This window comes from Silurus meridionalis, chromosome 18, assembly GCF_014805685.1.
Source record: "Silurus meridionalis isolate SWU-2019-XX chromosome 18, ASM1480568v1, whole genome shotgun sequence".
Lineage (NCBI taxonomy): Eukaryota > Metazoa > Chordata > Actinopteri > Siluriformes > Siluridae > Silurus > Silurus meridionalis.
The window spans coordinates 23,539,119-23,559,188 of record NC_060901.1 but is presented as its reverse complement, the minus strand read 5'-3'; the positions used below and the strand labels follow the sequence as shown (position 1 = coordinate 23,559,188).

The window sequence follows — 20,070 nt, the reverse complement described above, 5'->3', positions numbered from 1 at the left end:
ACCGACCCAGCATCCCTCGACCCAGTTTTCAGCACTCTGTACGAAGTTTCTTATTGCGCAAGGGGGGAAATAATTGCGACATTTCACAAAGGCCGATTTGACACTTCACACTCGACCAGTTTGTGGTCCGGTGAAAGCGTTTTTTTCAAAAGCGATATCCTCGATTCGAGTGCTCTCCTACCTTATCTCTTTTCGCTCACTCAAACACACAGAGTTCTCTGAGATTTTGGGCTGTTCAGTAGAAATGAGACTATTTAGAATCTTCCTCCGAGATGTTCATGGAATCTTAAGCGGTCTCTATTATACACAGTTTCATAAAATCTCTTTCTCTCTCTCTCTCTCTCCCCCCCTTCCAATAGGAGATGATTGTCGACAAAGTGAACGGACAGCCAATCCCACGCTTCCTTATCTACGACATCATCAAAATAAACGTAAGTATCTCACGTCCGTTCGGCAGGAGGAACCTTTAATGCAGTTCAATCGCGATTAGAAGGTTCAAATCACCATGCCGACAGATTTGGATGTAAATATCACGGTTGTTGTGTTGTTTATCTGCAATAACATATTGTTTATTTATTTTTAATTTTTTTTATTAAATTGAGCCGTATTTCATCTAATTTTTGTTGTTTGCCAGTTCCCACCATTTCAGCTCGATCACATAGGTAGAAGATAGAGCTTTCCTCTTGTGTATACACAGGCACCGATAAATGACTCGTATCGCTGCGATCGGCTGCATGGTCTTAAATACACCAATGATTTTCTGTTTGGAGTTCCTCTTTGGGCGTATTTATGAACCCGTCTTTTACCGGAACAATTTCAGGAACCATAAGAATAACGCTGTGGGTTGTTTACGTAGAAATAGAAATGGTGGTGAATACTAACAGGAGAGGAGGTTAGAAGTAGGAAGAATCCATAGCTGGCTAGCAGCTAATGCTACCACGCTATGGATTCTTTATTGTCTTTATGCATGCGCAAAACAAATCTTCTTTCCGGTACGGCATGATTAGCCATTTTTAATTTTTTAAATTTTTTTATTTCCTAAAATCAAATTGTAAACCTCAACACTGCATTAACCAACAACACAACAACCTCAACATGCCAGAATGAAACTAAGATGAAATGGACAAAAATAATAATAAAATGACAGTATCATGTCACAAAGTAGAAAAATCAATGTTCAATGGACAAAAAAAAGAAAAGAAAATAAAAAAATTTGTGTTAAAGTAAAACCAAATATTCAGAGGTGACGTAACATCAGTTTATGGAATAATAAACCCTAATATCTCGAGCGCAAGGGGGGAAAAATTTGCCATTTAACGTCGGTTATCTCGATCGGCACTGTGCAGCCGCAGAAGAACTCGCGAAGGTGGCGGAAAAACCAAGCCTTACAGATGCTACAGGTGTTGTATTGTATACTCGTGAATCTCTGCTGTTAGTTAGTACACATATGCCTTTTGTTGTTAAATGTTACGCGATGAACAGGAGGCGAAAGCGGCGCTTGGTAGGAGTGCCGGTGGGAAGGCACGTACTGGGATACGCATGCGCGATAACAACGACCGCCGTGAACCAACATATACCAACAATAACGGACAGTGAGAGTGTGGAAGTTTAAATAGGAGCTGGTGGTGATGATAAACGAGCACCATATGTGCGCGATTGAAGCGGAGCTTCAGAGAAAGCGACCGAGAAAGCACCTGACACACTGAAGGGGGCCGAAGGGGGTGTGGCAGGTGGATTCCTGACAGTTAACAAACATGTACTGTATGTATTTTTATAGCATGCCTTCATCAAACAAATCACGGCAACGCTGTTGTGTAAAAAAACCTCCAAAAACACGTGCATGCACATTCTCATTTATTAACGCACATCATGTACATAAAGAAGTTTCAAGCACGTTAATATATTGCCGCCATATTGATTTTCGTTTATCTCGATCATCGGTTATCTCGATGCTTTTTGGCGACCCCCTACGACATCGACATTACCGGGTTCCCCTGTATTTAGAATTTATATATGGGAATTTATACTTTCAGCAATTTCTGGACTGAAAATGAGGCAAAAAAAAAAAAAAAAGGGTAAATAAATAATTCGCTCCCAGGCTGCAGTCAGCAAGTGTTAATGACCCATGATTAGAGAGTTGCTCATATTTTTGATATATTTTTAAAACTAGAACTACATTTACTTTTCCATCGCTAATCAATCACATGACCCAGCCTTTCTGCAAACCCTGTCTTTATGGCGCTCGCATACGTTCCACATTCATCTGTAGTGCAGCTCCTCAAAACGGGCTTATGGACTTCTTTTGCGCAACGTTCGGGCGTTCTCTTAAATCTCCGTGGAAGCCCGGAGGACTTGCAGGTTACTGAGCCGGAGATCACGAACATGTCCTACCAGTGCAATAAATATACTTAACAGCATTGGGGCTTGTAAAGAAAACCAAACAGACCTCTCCTATTGCATGGGTATTTCAGTGATTGTAGAGCTATTGACCTACCGAGACCCCACCATAAACCAATGACTCACTATCGCCGCTTCTGCCCACACGAACCGATATACAGTGCAGGTGTACTATGGAGATCATCTGTTAGTTGTGCTACATGTCAATGCAATTCCCCTAATTTTTCCTTATTCAGTTGCGTGTCCATCAGCGAACAAGTAACGACCCGAATGGAACTATAATGAGCTCATCGGAAAAAAACAAGCTGGCGTTCGTATCACGACAGTTTATTGAAGCGCATCTGTATATTATCATTAGGGGATGCGCTATACTTTAATTATTTTGAAAGCGACCAATAATTTGCGACCAATATTTTACATGCAGATCGATTTCTCCTCGTTTCTCAAGCTCGTTCTCTCAGCTTATGCTGCTGCTACGTGAATATGACGCATCACAACGCTACGGAGACCGAGGCGTGTCCTGAGAGTCGAGTAGAATACGGATTAACCCGGCAGAGGTAGAGCTGCGACTTCCTGCAGACGGAACTTTTTTCTTTCCTTTTTTGTGCTACAAACGCCTGTTTTCACAAGGCTATCGCGTTAGAAGTTAGTTTTACGATTTGCCGTCTGTTTAAACCAAAAAAAAAAAAAGTAGGTTATTCGTTAATATATAATATCTATGAGTATTTAAATATAATGTTTGTTAAATGTATTTATTTATTAAATCTCACACAGTATCGATGTGGTCCTCTGGTCTCCGGGGGGAAAAAGCCGCTCGAAATCTTCCACGTTCTAAATCCACGTGTTTGTCGGCAGCTTTAAAAACGTGCTCCGTAAAAATCCATTGCAGTCGACGTTAAAAAAACCGGTAACCGCCTCTACGGTGCTTTATTCGTGTTTTTAGTTTAAAACGATCCAAACTTAGGACACTTTCTGCCGTTTCCTTTGGCCTGAATCTTCTCCCTCGCCGTTTTCTCGCCGTTCCACCATTTTTCAGCGTCTTCTGCGTTACCTGTCCAGAGCGGTGCGTCAGTAATATTGGTCCGTGGGGAAACACTGCTCTGTGTGTTAGTTAAATGGAGTAAACGAATTTGTATTTAAATTACTCGAATCGAATGGTAATTCAATCAATATAGTTATAGGGTTAAATCGTATCGCATCGCACGGGTGCTGCTTCATGTGCTTCTGTTAATGTAACCGAGATGCGAATCGCATCGGCCCTCGCATCGACCCTCACCTCGTATCATCTCAGGGTGTTTTTTTTTTTTTTTTCCAACGGCTTGTCATTACAGATAAAACTTTTATTTATTTCTGTAAAGCTGCTTTGTGACCGTATCTTTTATTAAAACAATGCAATACTACAAATCAAACCTGAGCATAAGATCCTACGTGCTTTTCAAACGCATGCATCCAAATTCATGACATTTCAAGGAAGATTTTAGAGCTTTTAAGAAGCTGCCGTTTCCTTTTTGTTTTAACAAACGAATGGTAGGTTTTTTTTGAAAACTCAGGGGCATCACTGAATATCAGGATTATAAAGCTGCTCTCTGTGGAATGTACAATAGTTGTTGAACCCTTTCATTTCTATTTTTTTTTTTCCCCGTCCAAGGTTAGTATGTCTTTTGACATCTTTCTCAGGGGAGCTGATTGAATAAATACAGCGCAAAAAAAAAATTATATAACGCGGCCTTGACGGCTGATTGGTGTACCGGACGTCGCGTTCGGCGTGCGAACCTACCGATTTCTTTCCCTCGCTCGAAAACATTGCAGTGTTTTTTATTTGGTATTACGCAACCTTGACGACTGATATAAAAAAATATTATTGTGTCGGTTGGGAGCTTTTCCTTCTCGGTTAACTTCGAACGTTCGGAGCGATATTGGATATTTAATGCGCCAGGCCAAGTGTTTTTTTCCAGGAGACCTCATGTGACAGTCAGTTGGATATGTTTTTAATAAGTGCAAAAGTGCAGAATGCAACAATTAGCTGCAACTTTCAACTGTTTATAAGGATTTTCTTTTCTGGCTCAAATCTATCAGCATGAATATCATTTAATCACAGAATTAACCCTTTTGTTTCGTAAAACTAAAAACATCAGTTGATGCACAACTTTTCGAATGCCTAATTATTTATCGTGCTGTGGATTTATTGATCGTGTTGTTATAAATGAAATAAATGAATCAAAATAATAATAAAAATCAGCGAGCCCTCGAAAATCTTTTTAGCACCCCCTAGTGGTGGTGGAACTTTGCTGGGCTTTGAAGGCGCCTTTCGACAGCCCTCAAGCAAATGCGGATAATTAAAGAATTTTCGAGGCCACCCAACTTGTCATCTCATGCAACAGTTATCCTCGCAATTATTCCCCCCCCCCCCGCGTACCATTTTACTCCATATACCAGCACCGAGGACTGGAAGATAACGATTATTTTTTTTTCTTTCCCTCATTCCCAAAGAGTAATGACGCGAATTAGACGAGCGGCTCTGTTAGCGACGCATTCTTTCTCAGGGAGCCATTTACTCGCGCAACAATCCGCGCCGTTGCCTTACAGTTCGTCTCTTCTTAATAAAGACGACCGACGAGCCACCCATCGCTCTCCATTGCCGCGGCTGTCCATCTTAACACGCGCAAATGTCAGCGGCTCAGCACGCTGCCCGTACCGGTTACTGTGCTTCCTACACATCGATCAAAACCCCTTTTATTATGGCCTTTTGTTGCCTTCCCCATCAGGCTGGGCTCTAGAAAGTAGCCCCCTAGGTGGGAACTACATTTTTTTTTTATGTATTTATAAAAAAAAAATCACAGCGCATTCGCTTCCTCAGGGGGCGAAGCTGCCCGTCTAATATCAGCCAAATGTTTATCTATACACACACAATGCTCTTAAAACAGGCAGAGCGTGAAATTGTAAAAGTGAGAAAAGATTGGACTTATTATTATTTTTTTTTACCTACAATTTTTTTTTGCCTTCACGACTCAATCAATTGAAGAAGTGATTTTATTTTATAGCAAAAACTACTTTAGATTCATGGGTTCCAGCTCTGTGTCTCCATGATTACAGATTATACGTGGTTATTGATGATTGGTCATCGAATCCTGTTTCTGTTCAGCGAACCTGTTATTTTGGCAAAACTGCCCCATGAATCCCAAAGGATTATAATTTAGTAGGCCACTCAAGATCTTCCACTTCAACCTATGCAGAACCATATCTTCATGGAGGCTTAGTTATGCTGGAGCAGGTTTGGTTTCTCCTGGGAAGATTTCATACCGCTTGATCCAAAGACTTCCTATAAAATTGTGTGCCTTCAAATTTTTTTCCATATAATTAGATCGGATGAAATCGGATTTTATGCCGAATCATCGAATCTTACAATGCTTTATCCAACCGTCGCACCAAAGTTGGAAGAACCCCGTAATCTAGTGTCTTTTTTCTTATGCTGCAGCATTGAAATCTTTTCTCAGTTCTCAGACCTTCTCATCCAACAACGATCTCACTTTTCTGGCGAACGCAATCCCTGCAGTCACTCTGTGAGATCTTGAGGAACGGTTCAAACAGTTCTCAAAGTTCCCCACTGCTTTGGAATCCATTGTTCAGCACATATGGCTGTGATGGCCAGGTGTTTACATAACATCTTCCTGAGTTTTCTACCTGGTCCATATTATTATGGGTATCAGCCTCAGACGTCCAGATCTTTCTCTCAGTGTACGATTCTTCAACCCCCCCATAAAAGACTGTATTGTGTTGTTGTAGCAATGATCCCTTTTCAGTATCGTTGTCTCTTCTGTGAATCTGGATCAGCCACAGTTTTGAAAAAAAATCGACAACGTGGAGATTAAACAAACTTGCAGGCCTCCACTTACTATCTTACTTACAAGGATCGCTCTCGGTACACATGCACCCTTCCTTTGACTATTAAACACTTTTATTCAGAAACATATTTATGAGATTTTGAATGTATAGCCCAAATGTTTTATAGCCCTGATGCTAACATGGCGTTAAAAGAACTGAATAAACGCCCCTCATGTTATATAGTTTCAAATCATGGCCGACTGACTTATGCAGAATCTGTAACGCAGTCCTGTTTATGGTTAAAATTTCTTCTGAACATTTATTAATTGGACACTTATAAGAAGAGGGTAATCCGGGTCAATGCTTGTTTGGGGTTTTAATTAGAATGTCTTGTTTTCTGGGGTAATAAAAGCGAAATTGGCATTTATTCAGACCAGACTCCCTGTAACCGGGAAAATAAGGACACTCTCGTTCCTGACCTTGCGAGGCAACAACGAAGTTATTAGAGATGCCATTTACTCATTAAATTGCAGTTCTCGACTCCCAGGACGCCTGAATGCCGGCAAGAAAATCTTCATTTGTTCGTTTCGCTCGTGGCTGCGTCTCCTTGCTACAGCAAAATGTGCATTAGAGGGGTTTTATTAGCAGGATGAAGAAGCAACAGCCGCAAGGTTGATGGCTAACTCCTCATTTGACAGCACTTGGTCCTTTGAGATGTTTGTAGTTCATCCGATTCCACATTAAATCCCCCAATCGCTGTTATAATAAGCTCCACTCTTCTGGGACGATGTTCCACCAGAAATTTGAGTTTGGTTGTGGAGATTTGTGTTTAATTAGCCACAAGTCAGTTACTTATGTACAGTAGGTGATGTGAGGAGGCCTAGCGTGCTGTTCCAATTCATCCCAATTGAAGCAGGAGATCTTCCACTTTAACCCATGGAAAGCATAGCTTCATGGTGCCGGCTTTGTGCACAGGGGCATCATCATGCTAGGACAGGTTTAGGTCTCCTAGTTCAGGTGAAGGGAAAATGCTAGCACATTTCAAAGGTTTGAGGAAGAACCTCATTAATCTGTAGGAATCCATAAAGTGTTCATTACAATGTTCATGTGTCCTGGCTTTTTAACGTTTCATCATTTTGGGATGAACGTCTAATTTACAAGTCCTGAAATCTGACCAAGCGAGCTTCCAAACGATATATAACCATTTATCCATCCCCAACATGGAGTTACTATCACTGTTTTTCGTTTTCTCGAATGGCATGAAAGAGCCGTCCAACCAATCCTATGGTCGTGTGTGGTCCAATATTTTGGCGTTCCCCATTCACTCGTAGCTGAAGTTCCTGAACAAATTATTTTTTCTTGTTAACTGATTGGAAAAAAAAGTTTAATCTAATCCAGTCCTACGTGACCTACTATTAAATCAAGGCTTCATGAAGAAATACGAGGAAGCTGTAGATATCTTAAGTTCCTCTGTCTGTCAAGAGAAGCTTCAGCTTTGGTTTTCTTTAATCACCATTCTATAACCATGGTATTTGCTAATAGTTTTTTCTGGTCACATCCTGCCACTGTAGATCATCTGCCCACAATGCCACAGTGCTCATCTACATTTGCTGGGGTTAAAAATGTCAATGTTATTGATGAAACCCCCTCTAAAATGCTGTTTATCACAAAAAGTTGTTTTTATTGTCATTTCAACCATTTCAACTCTCCATTCTGCTGCTGCTTCTCCACTGAAAACGTTAGTATAGTACAAGCATAGGGGCAGCACGGTCCTTGCCCCTTTGGGCCTTCCATTGTTATGGCTTATTATTGCAGTTCCAATTTTCACCTCAACATTGTACAACATCGAAAAAGGTGAGCAGAGGAACATGGACAGCTTTGACGCTTGAATCATTCACCTAGTACAAGTAGTAAGTTCTTCTGTTAGCGTCTTTTGGTTTAACTCGGTTAAGAGCCAGAAACGCCACGTTTCCAACGTGACCCTTTCACAAAGTGTGTGGTTGGTATTAATTATTTAGCGCCAGCCGAAGAAAAGCTCAGAGTAAACAGTAGCCTAAGTGCAGCGAATGCGTTCGCAGACTGACAAGCAGACTGAGCCAAATCGCCCTTAATGGTCCTGCATTGAAATCCACTCATTTATAAAAGAATCGTAAAAATCGAGATGTTTTTCCAGTACTTGCCTGACTGGCTTTAATATGACATGATTACAGAGTACCTGTGTTCAAAATAGTGTCTCGAAAAACTTTTTTTGTGTTTGTGTACTTGAATATATTCACTGTAGGGCTGCAACTAACGATTATTTTGATAATCGATTAATCGGACGATTATTATTATTTATTTATTTATTACTATTTTTTGATTGATCCAATTTTTTCTTCGAGGTTGACATTTTTTTAAAGCTTATAGTAGCTTCTTGTTGAGGAGTTTATGGGGGATTTCTTCTTAGAACAAATCCACTCATGCTGGATTGTTTCTTTCTGTCCAAAAATGAAACAATACAGCAATTGAATATGAAATAATTTGCGTAAATCAACATTCGTATCGTTTTTAATAATAATTGCAGATGGCAAGTCGACCGTTTACACAATAGCACTTCATTGAACTATACCATTTTACATGATGAGGATTATACAGTTTTCGTTTGCTGATGTTACACCTTCATCCGTGATTCGGGAAGCGGCTGTGTTATCTTGCCGTTATCGATTAGTTGTTGCAGCCCTGATTCACTATATGGAAAAAGTTTGTGGACACCTAAGCATTTAGTCCTCATTTGCTATTATATAAGCCTCCACTCGTCCCGGAAAGATGTTCGACTGGATTTTGTGGAAATTTGTGCTCATTCAAAAGGGGTTCAGTAGAGTTTTGAGCTCTGTAGTAAGAGATTTTCCATTTCCACCCTTGTAAGGCATATGTTCATGGAGCTGGCTTTGTGCACAGGGGCATAGTGATGCTGGAACAGGTTTGGACCTCCTAGTTCACGTGGAGGGAAAATTTCACGCTACAACCGGACGTCCCATACAATCCAAATTCGGGGAAGAATCACCAGTGGTGGGCGAAGAATCCAAACCATGTCCTTGAGTTGAAGCCGTAGATCGTAGAGTAGAGATCCACTCGGTAAAACATTCACTTGAGTACTGAAATGAACTCAAGTGTCCACAGTACTATGATTTATTATGGCTATAATGTTCCCATTATCATTTTTGTCTCAAGACACTATGCGACTCAGTTTATGTGAAAAGACTCTTCAGCACACTGATCTATTAATAGAATGATGTTAATGAGTCAAACACTGATATCTGTTTGAATGATCATGAGGCCACGGGTGATGTGGCGAGTTCGAGTCTGGAGTTTCTTCCATCAGTTATTCCTCTTAAAATGTTCTGCTTGCTGTTGAACTGACGCCGAACTGCTAAAGTCAAAGAAAAAGTCTCCCCCGAAACATAATCGCTACTTAAGTACAGTAACGAATTACATTTACTTCATGACTGTCCACCATTGAGAACCATGCAGGTGTTCAAATACTGGTGGTTGGAGTAGCCAATAATTAGCTACTTATTAAAAGAATGACTCAAAGAACCGTCAAAGTAATGATGTTTAAAGTTACTCGAGGAAGAGTAATAGAGTCTCTAATGAGAAGACTAATGAAGAAGCGAGATACTTTGGATATGATGAAAGGAAAAGATAAGGAGAAATATTTAAATGAAGAGAAGGCCAAGGGTGCCGTTATCGCTAACCGCGATCGTTTAAAACCGAAAGCGCCAAAAAACTGTGTTTAGACCAGTTTAACCTACTCTTAAAAATGCGGACTCAATTAAACGTTAAAAAGTAGCACGTTACTTCACACCTCCGCGTTCACAGCGAGTTAATTAATCGTTTTTATTCATCCGAACAAGCTTTCCTTTACATCCCGCATTTCCATATTGATTAACGCGTCCCTTGGATTAGCATGTATTTACCCTTTTTTTTTCGTTGACTTCAATTCAAAACCCATTACCTTTTTTTTCCCTCTCGCTTTAGATTCTCATTTCAGTTAATTGATCCGTCTTGCGTTAGATTTTCTCCAGAGCTCGCAGGTTACTCGAGTTCGGTCGACGAGTTCAAGTGGGGATTATATAAAGCGCCATAACTAAAGCCGCGTGAACCAGGGAAAGTCGCACGTTTGTCGAAATTAGTCCAGGCTCACGTTTTTTTGCTGATGGGCGCAACAGTGAACTTCTCGATGATAAGTACTCAATATGGACAAATTTTTGTGCAACCATAAGACTGTTGGTTGTTTTGAATATCCAGTTGCACATTGAGTCTCCATTTACTGTTATAATAATCTCCAGTCTTCTGGGAAGATGTTCCACTAGATTTTTTGAACTGAATAGGGCTGAGGTCAAAGCTCTATGGCAGGGGATCTTCCACTCCAATCTCTACCTATATCTTCAAGGAGAGCTGGCTTTGTCATGCTGGAAAAGGTCCGAGTCTACTAGTCGTGGCCTGTTGAACGTTTTTCCTCACCCCCCCAACCCCAAAAAAAAGAGAGGTGGCTCAAAGGCGAACAAGCAGCCCTTTTGCAGGACAACTACACGATCAATACGGAGTGAGCAGCCACCAGGGAGTCTGATCATGTGCTTAGCATGCCATCGATAGCCTTGTCCTTTTCTTCGTCATGGATTTTTTCTTTTCCTCAGGCTGATTTTTCCATTTGTGCTCGCAGCTCGTTTATACGCATTAAGACCAACTAAGTTATTCTCTGTTTCGCACAATAGCCGAATCGGTTTTTCTATTAAAAAAAACAAAGACAAAAGAACCATAGTTCAGCGGTCTTCCAGTCTGAGATTATTATCGAAACGATTGTCTTAGTGCTTTTATAAGCCTCGGTCACACGTGAATGATCAATAGAAAAGTCCACAGCCACCTGGGATGCCGATCATGTGCTTAGCGTCATATCGATCTGTTCGCCTTTTTTTTTTTTTTTTTGGCTAATCCGGTGCCAGGCTGTCTCCTCGATCTCATACTTGGACGTACATAACGCACTCCAAATTTCCCTCATTCGTTCATTTCATTCAGTCATTTTTGGCACGTTTCGGTTCGGGGGACTCCGAAGCCTGTGGTTCCTCCCCAGACTGTTACCACAAAGTTGTACACGATTTATTAAAGATCTTCACAATCGATTCGCGTCTCGAGGCATCGCCAACGATACGGTACATTAAAGATACTCGTGAAGCAGCTTCCGATGCCTTTACGATTCACGAAGCATCCAACAAATATGATGCTCCGCAATTCAATAACGTACAGAGTTCATTTGACTTTCTTTGTTTCCGACAAACAGCAAATCATCATTTTACTTAAGTGACTTCTAACACACGCCCCCTTTCACAAACACGCCTTTGTAGTGCAACAAAGAAAAAAGATGAAAGGAAACCAGACGTTCGTTTCCTGTTCCGTCTCCAGGAAGTTACAGCTCTGCCTCTGCCATGTTAATCTGTATTCTTTGTGACTCTCGGGACACGCCGTGGCCTCCGTAACGCTGTGCCGCGTCGTATTCACGTAGCTGAGAAACCGCGCTCGAGAAACAGTTCAGCGAGAAGAAATCGATCTACAAGTAAAATACTGGTCACAAATTATTATTTCTAAATCTGATGCGCACTCTTTTAAACAGATGCGTCACAGAAACTCAAACACACAGTAGAGCTCCAAACCCTATTCACCAACCTTTGGGGTGGCTCGGCACCTCCAGGCCTGTGTTTTGGTCCCCGGTTGTGCGTTTTCGATTTGAGGAACCCAAAACCTGGAGAACTTAGAACTTTAAATTGGAGAGGTTTTCAAGTTGCTGTGGATGTTTTTGTATTCTTGTTAAATCCAGCCAGCGATTTCCGAACCCTCTTGCGGTTAACACGGACCTCAGGCTATAGTTTTGAAAGTTTTGAAAGAACAGCTACAGCTTGGCACGTTTACTTCTGCACTGCTTATCTCCAGCGGGAGTTTTCTTAATTATGGTGAAAACGGGGGGAAAGACTAATCGGAATGTTTTTATATATTTTTTTAAAAATGCAGTTTAATTCCAGGTGGAAATCTCCTTCCACAGTATGCTCCTGGTCTCCTGGTGCAGCATGTTTGAGTTTTTTTTTTTTTTTTTAATTTCTTATTTCAAATCGAACAAAGCTCCCGTCACGTGTAGCATCGCTCAAGGAAGCGGCGAGCAATCAGGCGAAAAGAAATGTATTACAGTGCTGGACTTTATTCCAGGCAGCAGGCTTTAATTTGTATTTATTTGTATTTATTTATTTTTACACTTTCTTTACAATTAGACAGATCCTGCATTATGGTCGCATTTCCGCCAGTTCCGCGTTCATACAAGTCACTCGTGTTTGCTTTAAGACCATCATTAAAAGTTGTGCGTCAGAACCATTTGTGTCACTGTGCATCGCTTTTTAACATATTTGCATCGGTAATAAAAGATTTCTTTATATATATATATATAATAAGTAGATACTACCCTATACTTTATTATTTGCAAAGTGACCGATATGTGATATGCGAATCGATTTCTCTTTGCTAAACCGCTTCTCGAGCGCGTTCTCTTAGCGCCGATACGTGAACAGGAACGTATCAAAACGCTACGGAGACCGAGGGGCGTCCTGAGAGTCGCATAGAATACAGATTAACATGGCAGAGGTAGAGCTGCGTCTTCCTAGTAATGTTAGGATGCTGGTGTCAGAGCGCAGGGTCAGCCATGATACAGCACCCCTGGAGCTGAGAGGTTTAGGGGCCTTGCTTAAGGGCCCAACAGGGGCAACTTGGCGGAGGTTGGAGCTTGGACTTTCTCACAGGCGCCAAAGACGTCCTCAATGTCCCTCCAAGCATTATTAATCGTTGCAATGCCCCTTGACTTGTGTAACGGATATTCCTTTTTTTTGTTGTTTTTGTTTTTTCATAGCAATACCCCCCCTGTCCATTTCTCTCATTTTCAGTGTTCATGTAGTGTTAATGTACAAATTTATTTCTTGATCTATAAAAGCACACCGATTGCAGTAAGAGAATGATTCCCCTCAACCCGCTGTACCCGTGTATCGGGAAACCCCTCCAACTTGTTCTTTCCTGAGAAGATGGATCGATCCCGTCGATCCATCGCCTCACGGAGGCGCCTCACGGTGGCGGCTGCACTGTGCTGAATTCGAAATGCCGTCAGATCGTTAGACATGAACCTCATGAATTTTCAGACTGGTTAAGATTACAAACTTAAGATAGCATCAGCCTACAGCTATGAGAGGATTTTTTAAATAAATATAAACAAAGACAAAATGTCTCACATTTTGCAAAAAGAAAGTTTTTTTTTTTTTTTTTTAATCCTGCATCCAAAGACATCGTATACAATTGTGTGCCTCCAGCTTGTGTAACAGTTTGGAGAAGAAACACATATCGCAGGAAAGGTCAATCTTTTTGTCCATATAGTGGTCCATATCTTGTTTAAACTGAAAACATTAGACAATGGTGCAGAAAACAAAAAACATCCAGTGAATTGTGGGTCTTTGGTGGGAAAGTGATTTTTTTTTATCTGAGAATCCAAATGAGAAGCCTGGTTTTAAGCTCACACACCCTATAAAATCCCCAAGACCCAAAACTTTGACTCGGGTGAGGTCCATCAGCAAAAAAGAGCACATCGGGCTCCACTTTCTGTCGGCCAAAAACAGCAATCCTGGGCACGGTTCTTAAAATATCCACTATGGTAAAAAAAAAGGATGCGACAGATTGGATACATTTTGAGATCACCCGATTGGACAGTGCAGATATTTTGCTCCTCATATCCACGCATTAGCTTATTATATCCATGCATATTTAACAACCATTAGCATTATCGAAAGTCTCGGAGGAATAAAAGGTGATGAGCAGGAATGGTGTATAATGTGATATTGCTCCTGTCTGCATTTGCATCTGCCCGTGTCTCTGAGCACACAAGCTGTCGTTCCCCTCGTCAAGCGTCAACCACGTATTCTGGCCGCCGGTCAAAAGTCGTCCCCAAGGGTCACCGGAGAGCAGGCGCGAGACTGCTGGGGGTTGCCATGGAGACGGCTGCCACCACAGTGATTGATTAGAGACAGTGATTGATTAAAAGCTGTGGTTAATTGTTAAGTCTCTCACACACGTAGAGCAAATACGACTAAGTTTGCATGTCTGGTAATGAACCAAGAGGTCATGAGGTCATCTCCAGCTTAACTTCTGTTCAGTCAGTGTGTCTGGGTGAGGTTTTATTCCCTTTCTTTGTTTTTTAAGACTTTACTTTGTGTTTTCATAGCACCCGAGCACAAGATTTCTTGAATTCTGTTTTTCTTAATGGGGTACTAAGTGTAGATAAATAACTCACTGTACAAGTGACTATTAGGGATGCGCATCTCCATAACTAAGGCCGATGCGATTCGCATCTCGATGCCTCTTTAACGATACGATGCACTAAAGGAACGTACTAAGCAGCTACCGACACGATCCGATTTCGATTCAACGCAACGTGACAGCAAATCATAAATGTGCTTAAGTGCCTTTTGATTTCGAACGCAGGGACGTTTCACAAACAGGCCTTTTGTAGTGTAAAGTGTAGTTTCTTGTTCTGTCTCCAGGAGGTTGCAGCTCTACCTCTGCCATGTTAATCTATAGTCTATGGGACTCCCAGGACACGCCGAGGAGAAATCGATCTACTTATAAAATATTGATCAGGAATCTTTGATCACTTTCTGAATAATAAAATTATAGCGCATTATATAGAAATGCATTTTTTTTTTTTTTGCATGCAAACGTTCAGAACGATGCTCACGCTACAAGTTGGCTCAACTTGTAACATCTTTTTTAATTTTAATTATAATTAATATATTTATGCGAATCGTTGAATCTTACCATCTCTAGCACCTACAAGTTTGTTCCTACGATGATTATAAGCCAAGGAGTAAACAAATGCACGTCAAACGTAATTAGTGTACTGAAGAGAAGACCACACGTACGCTTTCTGCCGTATTTGCTTCGGCTGTGTAAAAGTGTTGTCATGCTGAAAGCAAATTAAAAGCGATATGTTAGTGCAGATGCGTCTCGGTGTGTAATTATATATATATTTTTACTCCCTTCTAAGCGTAAGCTAATTACTTGAAGCCCGAACCATTAGCCGTGAAATGAAATTAATATCGGTTCGTCTCGGCAGGGCCAGCCGGTGGGCCAGTGCGACTTCAGCAGACGCCTGCTGTGTATCGAGAAGGAAATCATCTTCCCTCGCTCCGAGAAAATCAAGATGGGCCAAATCGACAAGACCAAGGAGCCTTTCAGCGTCAGGAACAAGCCGTTCTTCGACCTTCACGTGGCACGAAAGGTAAGTTTTTTTATTTCTTTTATTTTTTTTGTTACCGGATGCTTCATTTGATTGAAATTAGGTTCTCAGAAAACATCAGGAACATCAGCGGACTGTTCCATTTTGTTCCCCTCAGCCCCGTACGGTTTTTAGTGCAGGAGCCGAAGCACAATTAACCACCGTGTCTGTTGTTATATTACACAATTAATTATTGTTCGTCATTTCCACATCGAAACGCCAGGCGTATCGAAATCGTGGAAAGAGTGCCGGCTCCGGTTCAGAGCTTATATTTAATTAGCGAAATCAATCACGCCGATTTGCCGAGCTCGTGAAAAGCAGCGCCGACACCTATCGCACCAATAAAGCAAACTACAAGCCTCCGAGAGGACGAGGAAAAAGAAACATTAACGAAAAGCTCCTCGATCGAAAACAGTTGCGGTGCTTTAGATCTTGTTTTATCCTCAAACTGGGTTGTTGTTCTCCTTTATTTTGGGCACAGGTTGAATATGGATATTATTGAAATCCTGAACCATTTGCAGCAATGGTTCTGTAGTTTTAAAGTCCTGGCAAATATTAAAAAAACAATAGAAAAAAAAATAACAGCTAACATTATTAGGGGTGTTACGATACATTTGGTCAAACTGAACCATTTTGGTGCAGGACTATAGTTAAAACCCGGGTTCCCTCACGAACATATTAAGAGGAAGACCGCAAGTTTGTTTAGTCTCCGTCTCGCACTTTGCTGCCACTTTCAGATTTTTGTGTGGACAGCTCCAAGACTTTCCCTTAAAAGGACAAAATCCTGAATTCCAATTGAATAATAAATAAATATTTGTGTTTCTTTAATGCATATATAGAAATAAGTAGAACAGTTAAGTATAAAATATCTTTAGAAAATAAAATATTAAATGTAAAAAAAATACTAATAGCCCACACACACTTATATACACATCTGTATTAACCAAATGGGGTCTAACAAATGTAAACTATTTAATTGAATTTTTCCATTGATAAATTTTTTTTAACCAGTTCAATTTTTTACCAATTTAATGGATATAATAAAAATTGATATAAATTTAATTTATATATATATTTTTTTATATTTATCTTTTTTTTTTTTACATTTAAACTAAGCAGACATAAAGCTTAAATATTAATAATAATACGATGTTAATAAAAAAATGACACCCCTAGATTTTTGATCAAGTTTAGATCAGGACTCTGGGCTGGAAATGTCATGATTTAAAATTTCTGAGCTCCAAAGAAAGTGCGTTACTTTTCTCGCATGAAAATTGCAAGAACACGTGTATATTTATAAGTCAAACCATCGTAACTCTAATCAGCAAATCTTACCATTTTTGGTATCTGATTTTGATGCTGCCTCATCATCATACGGCTTCAAAGAAAAATGTCTAGATGTGGTAGAACATCTTTAATTTCTTGTTGCAAGCATTAAAGGACCCTCAGAAAGCAGAGCCCAACTCATTCCTTTCCTGGACAAGGCCTTTAACCTGCTTGACCTTCTATCCAGCTTATGTTGTTTCAACGTCCTGCCCCGTGATGCTAATGGGGCTGGTTCTGCTCCTCTTTCTCGTGTAGCCCACTCCCATTATGGTTTTAGTCTCACTGAAGAGCCACTTCAACAAATTGTTTCCCAGGTAGTACTCCTTTGTCTACTCGTTCTATAGTTACTACAGACTTGATTTTCAAAGCAGGCAGACGTTTGACCCCTCCTGAAAGTCTACGGGGCGCAGGGTGTAGAGGAAAAGATGGAGATTCCCTGTGGCGCTCCAGTGGCGCTCAGCAGGTGCTGAGACAGACAAGAATCCAGGCGTGAAACCTGGGGGTCTGTCTGTCAGGCAGGCAGTGACCCAGGAGATCATTGACTGGTCTTGCATTCTTCTCATCTTCTCTCTCAGCGGGAGAGGTTGGATGGTGTTAAATGCACTCGAGAAATCGAAGAAAGCCATTTACACCATGGTTTTGTTGGAGGCCAGACTCGAGTGAGCCTTTTGCAGTAGATATAGGACTTCATCCTGGACGCCAACCTGTGACTGGTAGGTAAACTGTAAGGGAGCCATAAAAGAGCTGGCATGAGCAGCACTAGTTTCTTCAGGATGGATATTCTTCAGGTCCCTAGTAAGCTGGAAATCAAGCTGAATTTTATCCAGTGATGATCATCCCAGCGATTTTAGGAAGCCGAGTTCAAAGCGCAGGTTTTAACCTCGATACAGCGCCCCTGGAGCACGGAGGTTTAAGAGCCTTGTTTAGGGGTTCTTAGAGTGGCAGCTTGGCGATACTGGGGCCTAAAACATTGCAAAACAATAAAAATGTTTAATTTACACAGTATATTATTATTATTAACAATAGTGAACATGTACAGCTAACTTTTCTATAAATACAATTTTCAATAAAATGCATGTTTAGTTAGGTAATATTTTATAATGTTAATCTATAATTCATTGAAATATAGAATGTAGAATGAATTGAATTAATGCAATACGCTGATAGTTATGATAGTGATTGAATAATTAGAAAATTAGCACAAATTAAATAGATGAAATAAAATTACAAAAATGGAAAAATGTAATTAAATAGTTTACATTTGTTAGACCCTATTTAATGGCTTCATTCCTTCCATCCATTTATTTATTCACTCCCTCGTAACGTGGAATTGTCCGAATCCGAATCGCGAGACTCGAAAAAAAATCGGAAGTGGCAGCGATTTCGCACTTCAAATCGTATTTCCATTACTGAGCGAGTAGCCACAGTGACACTGCACTAACTCGAGTTTCTTATTATTATTTCTTTTTTAAATACCCCTGCCCTCGTTGTGTATGTTTTCAAGTTTAATAAAATTAATTGAAAATTCATTAGCCAGCTTATTGGACAAACTTTTGGTTGCCCCAAAAAAATAGACTAAGAAGTAGATAGAGATAGAGAGAGGTTTTCTCTTTCTCAACATACAGTAGTGCAGACTAAGAAAGGAGTCTCTACCCTACTGCATCTCCAAGCCGTGGACAGATGTGTGGGCTACGATCGAAATATCATCATTCTAGTTCTCGATTGTGACACTCTGTGTTTAACCTTCATGGTCGCATTGTTTGTTTGCACGGTTTAATTACTTTCCACAAGTTCCTGATTCCGAAACGTTGCATTATTATAAAAACTTTCAGCCGACAGCCACGCGGCCTTGGACGGGATTCCGAACATGTAGCTCGCTCTGTTGTTGCATCGTTATATTGCGGCATTAATACTGTTTAAACGAAGGCCAGTCGATTTGTGTCTGATTGTTGAGCCTTCTTGTTTCCTAGGCGACCATGAAAGAAAAAAAATTATAGCTTGAATGCAAAATCTGCTTCTTCTGGAAACCTAGGCTACCGCTTTGCCCACCATATGCTCATCGTTCATTTGTAATAAAAATTTTAATAAACACTTCTTGGTGACTAGGAAATGCTTAATTGGACAATGAGTGCCAGGAGTGGTAAGTGTCAGCGAAAAGTATTTGCCAAAAGTATTGGGACACCTAGTCATAAGAACGGTATGTTATTTTGGAGCGCTGCATTCCACATTTAGTCCCAGTTTCCTTCTATAATTCCCTTCACTCTTCTGGGAAGAAGTTCCACTAGATTTCAGTAGGGATGAGATCAGAGCTCTATAGCAGCAAGATCTTCCTCTCCAAAGCATGTAAACCAGATCTTCAAGAAGCTCACTTTGTGCACAGGGGCATCGCCATGCTGGAACAGGTTTTGGGTTTCCAAGTTCAAGTGAATGCAAAATTTTATTATAGCGCCATCTAAAGATCCTGTACAATCGAGTGCCTCTAGATTTGTGGTAACAGTTTGGAGAAGAACCATATATAGGGATATAGGAATGGTCAGGTGACCCAATACTTTTGGCAATATAGTTTATCTGCCTCTATATACGTCCACAAACTTTTCTCCGTAGTTTTTTTTGTCCGTTATGGCTGGACAAACAGAAAAACAAGACCAAACAATCAGCAATGTTGACGTCAGGAAGCTAACGTAACCAGTTGCAATAAGCGAACTTGCAAGTGTGGGGTTTTTTGTTTTTTTTAAGACTCAGCACTGAGCACAGAGCAAACTTCAGAGACTTGCATCCTATTGAGTAATATCGAAATTGCATCACAACAAGGAGGTTTGGGCGTTTACCCAGGAGAGGAACATGGCTGCATTTGGAAAAAAAAAATAGATTGTTCAGTACATTAAAAGGAACTCTTGTCAGTGTGGTGTCAAATTGTAGTCATTAACAAGAGCGACAGTGGCAGAGCTGAGGGCTTAGCAGCTTAGCAAGACTTAAACAATGTACCTGCTTTTTAATACAGTTTGAATTTCAAACTTGATTGTGCTGTTGCTTGGTCTTAGGACAGTTTTGGCTCATTATTACATCACTTTTTATTTATTTTTTGGCCAAGAGTAGCTTGAAAACAGCAAAACACGTATTTCCTCTTGCTAACTTTTTCGATGTTTATAGATGCACTATATACACACACAAGTTCGTGGCACCTGACCATA

General features: G+C 40.5%; 1 protein-coding gene across 2 annotated transcripts in view; it reads left to right on the top strand.

Moving 5' to 3' along the window:
- rngtt (RNA guanylyltransferase and 5'-phosphatase) overlaps nucleotides 1-20,070 on the top strand; it is a 116,570-nt gene that overhangs the window by 38,962 nt on the left and 57,538 nt on the right. For both annotated transcript variants that reach the window (XM_046873258.1, XM_046873259.1), the window contains exons 10-11: nucleotides 360-431; nucleotides 15,392-15,556. In XM_046873258.1, coding sequence (XP_046729214.1) covers nucleotides 360-431; nucleotides 15,392-15,556 — 237 coding nt within the window. The remainder of the gene's footprint in view (nucleotides 1-359; nucleotides 432-15,391; nucleotides 15,557-20,070) is intronic.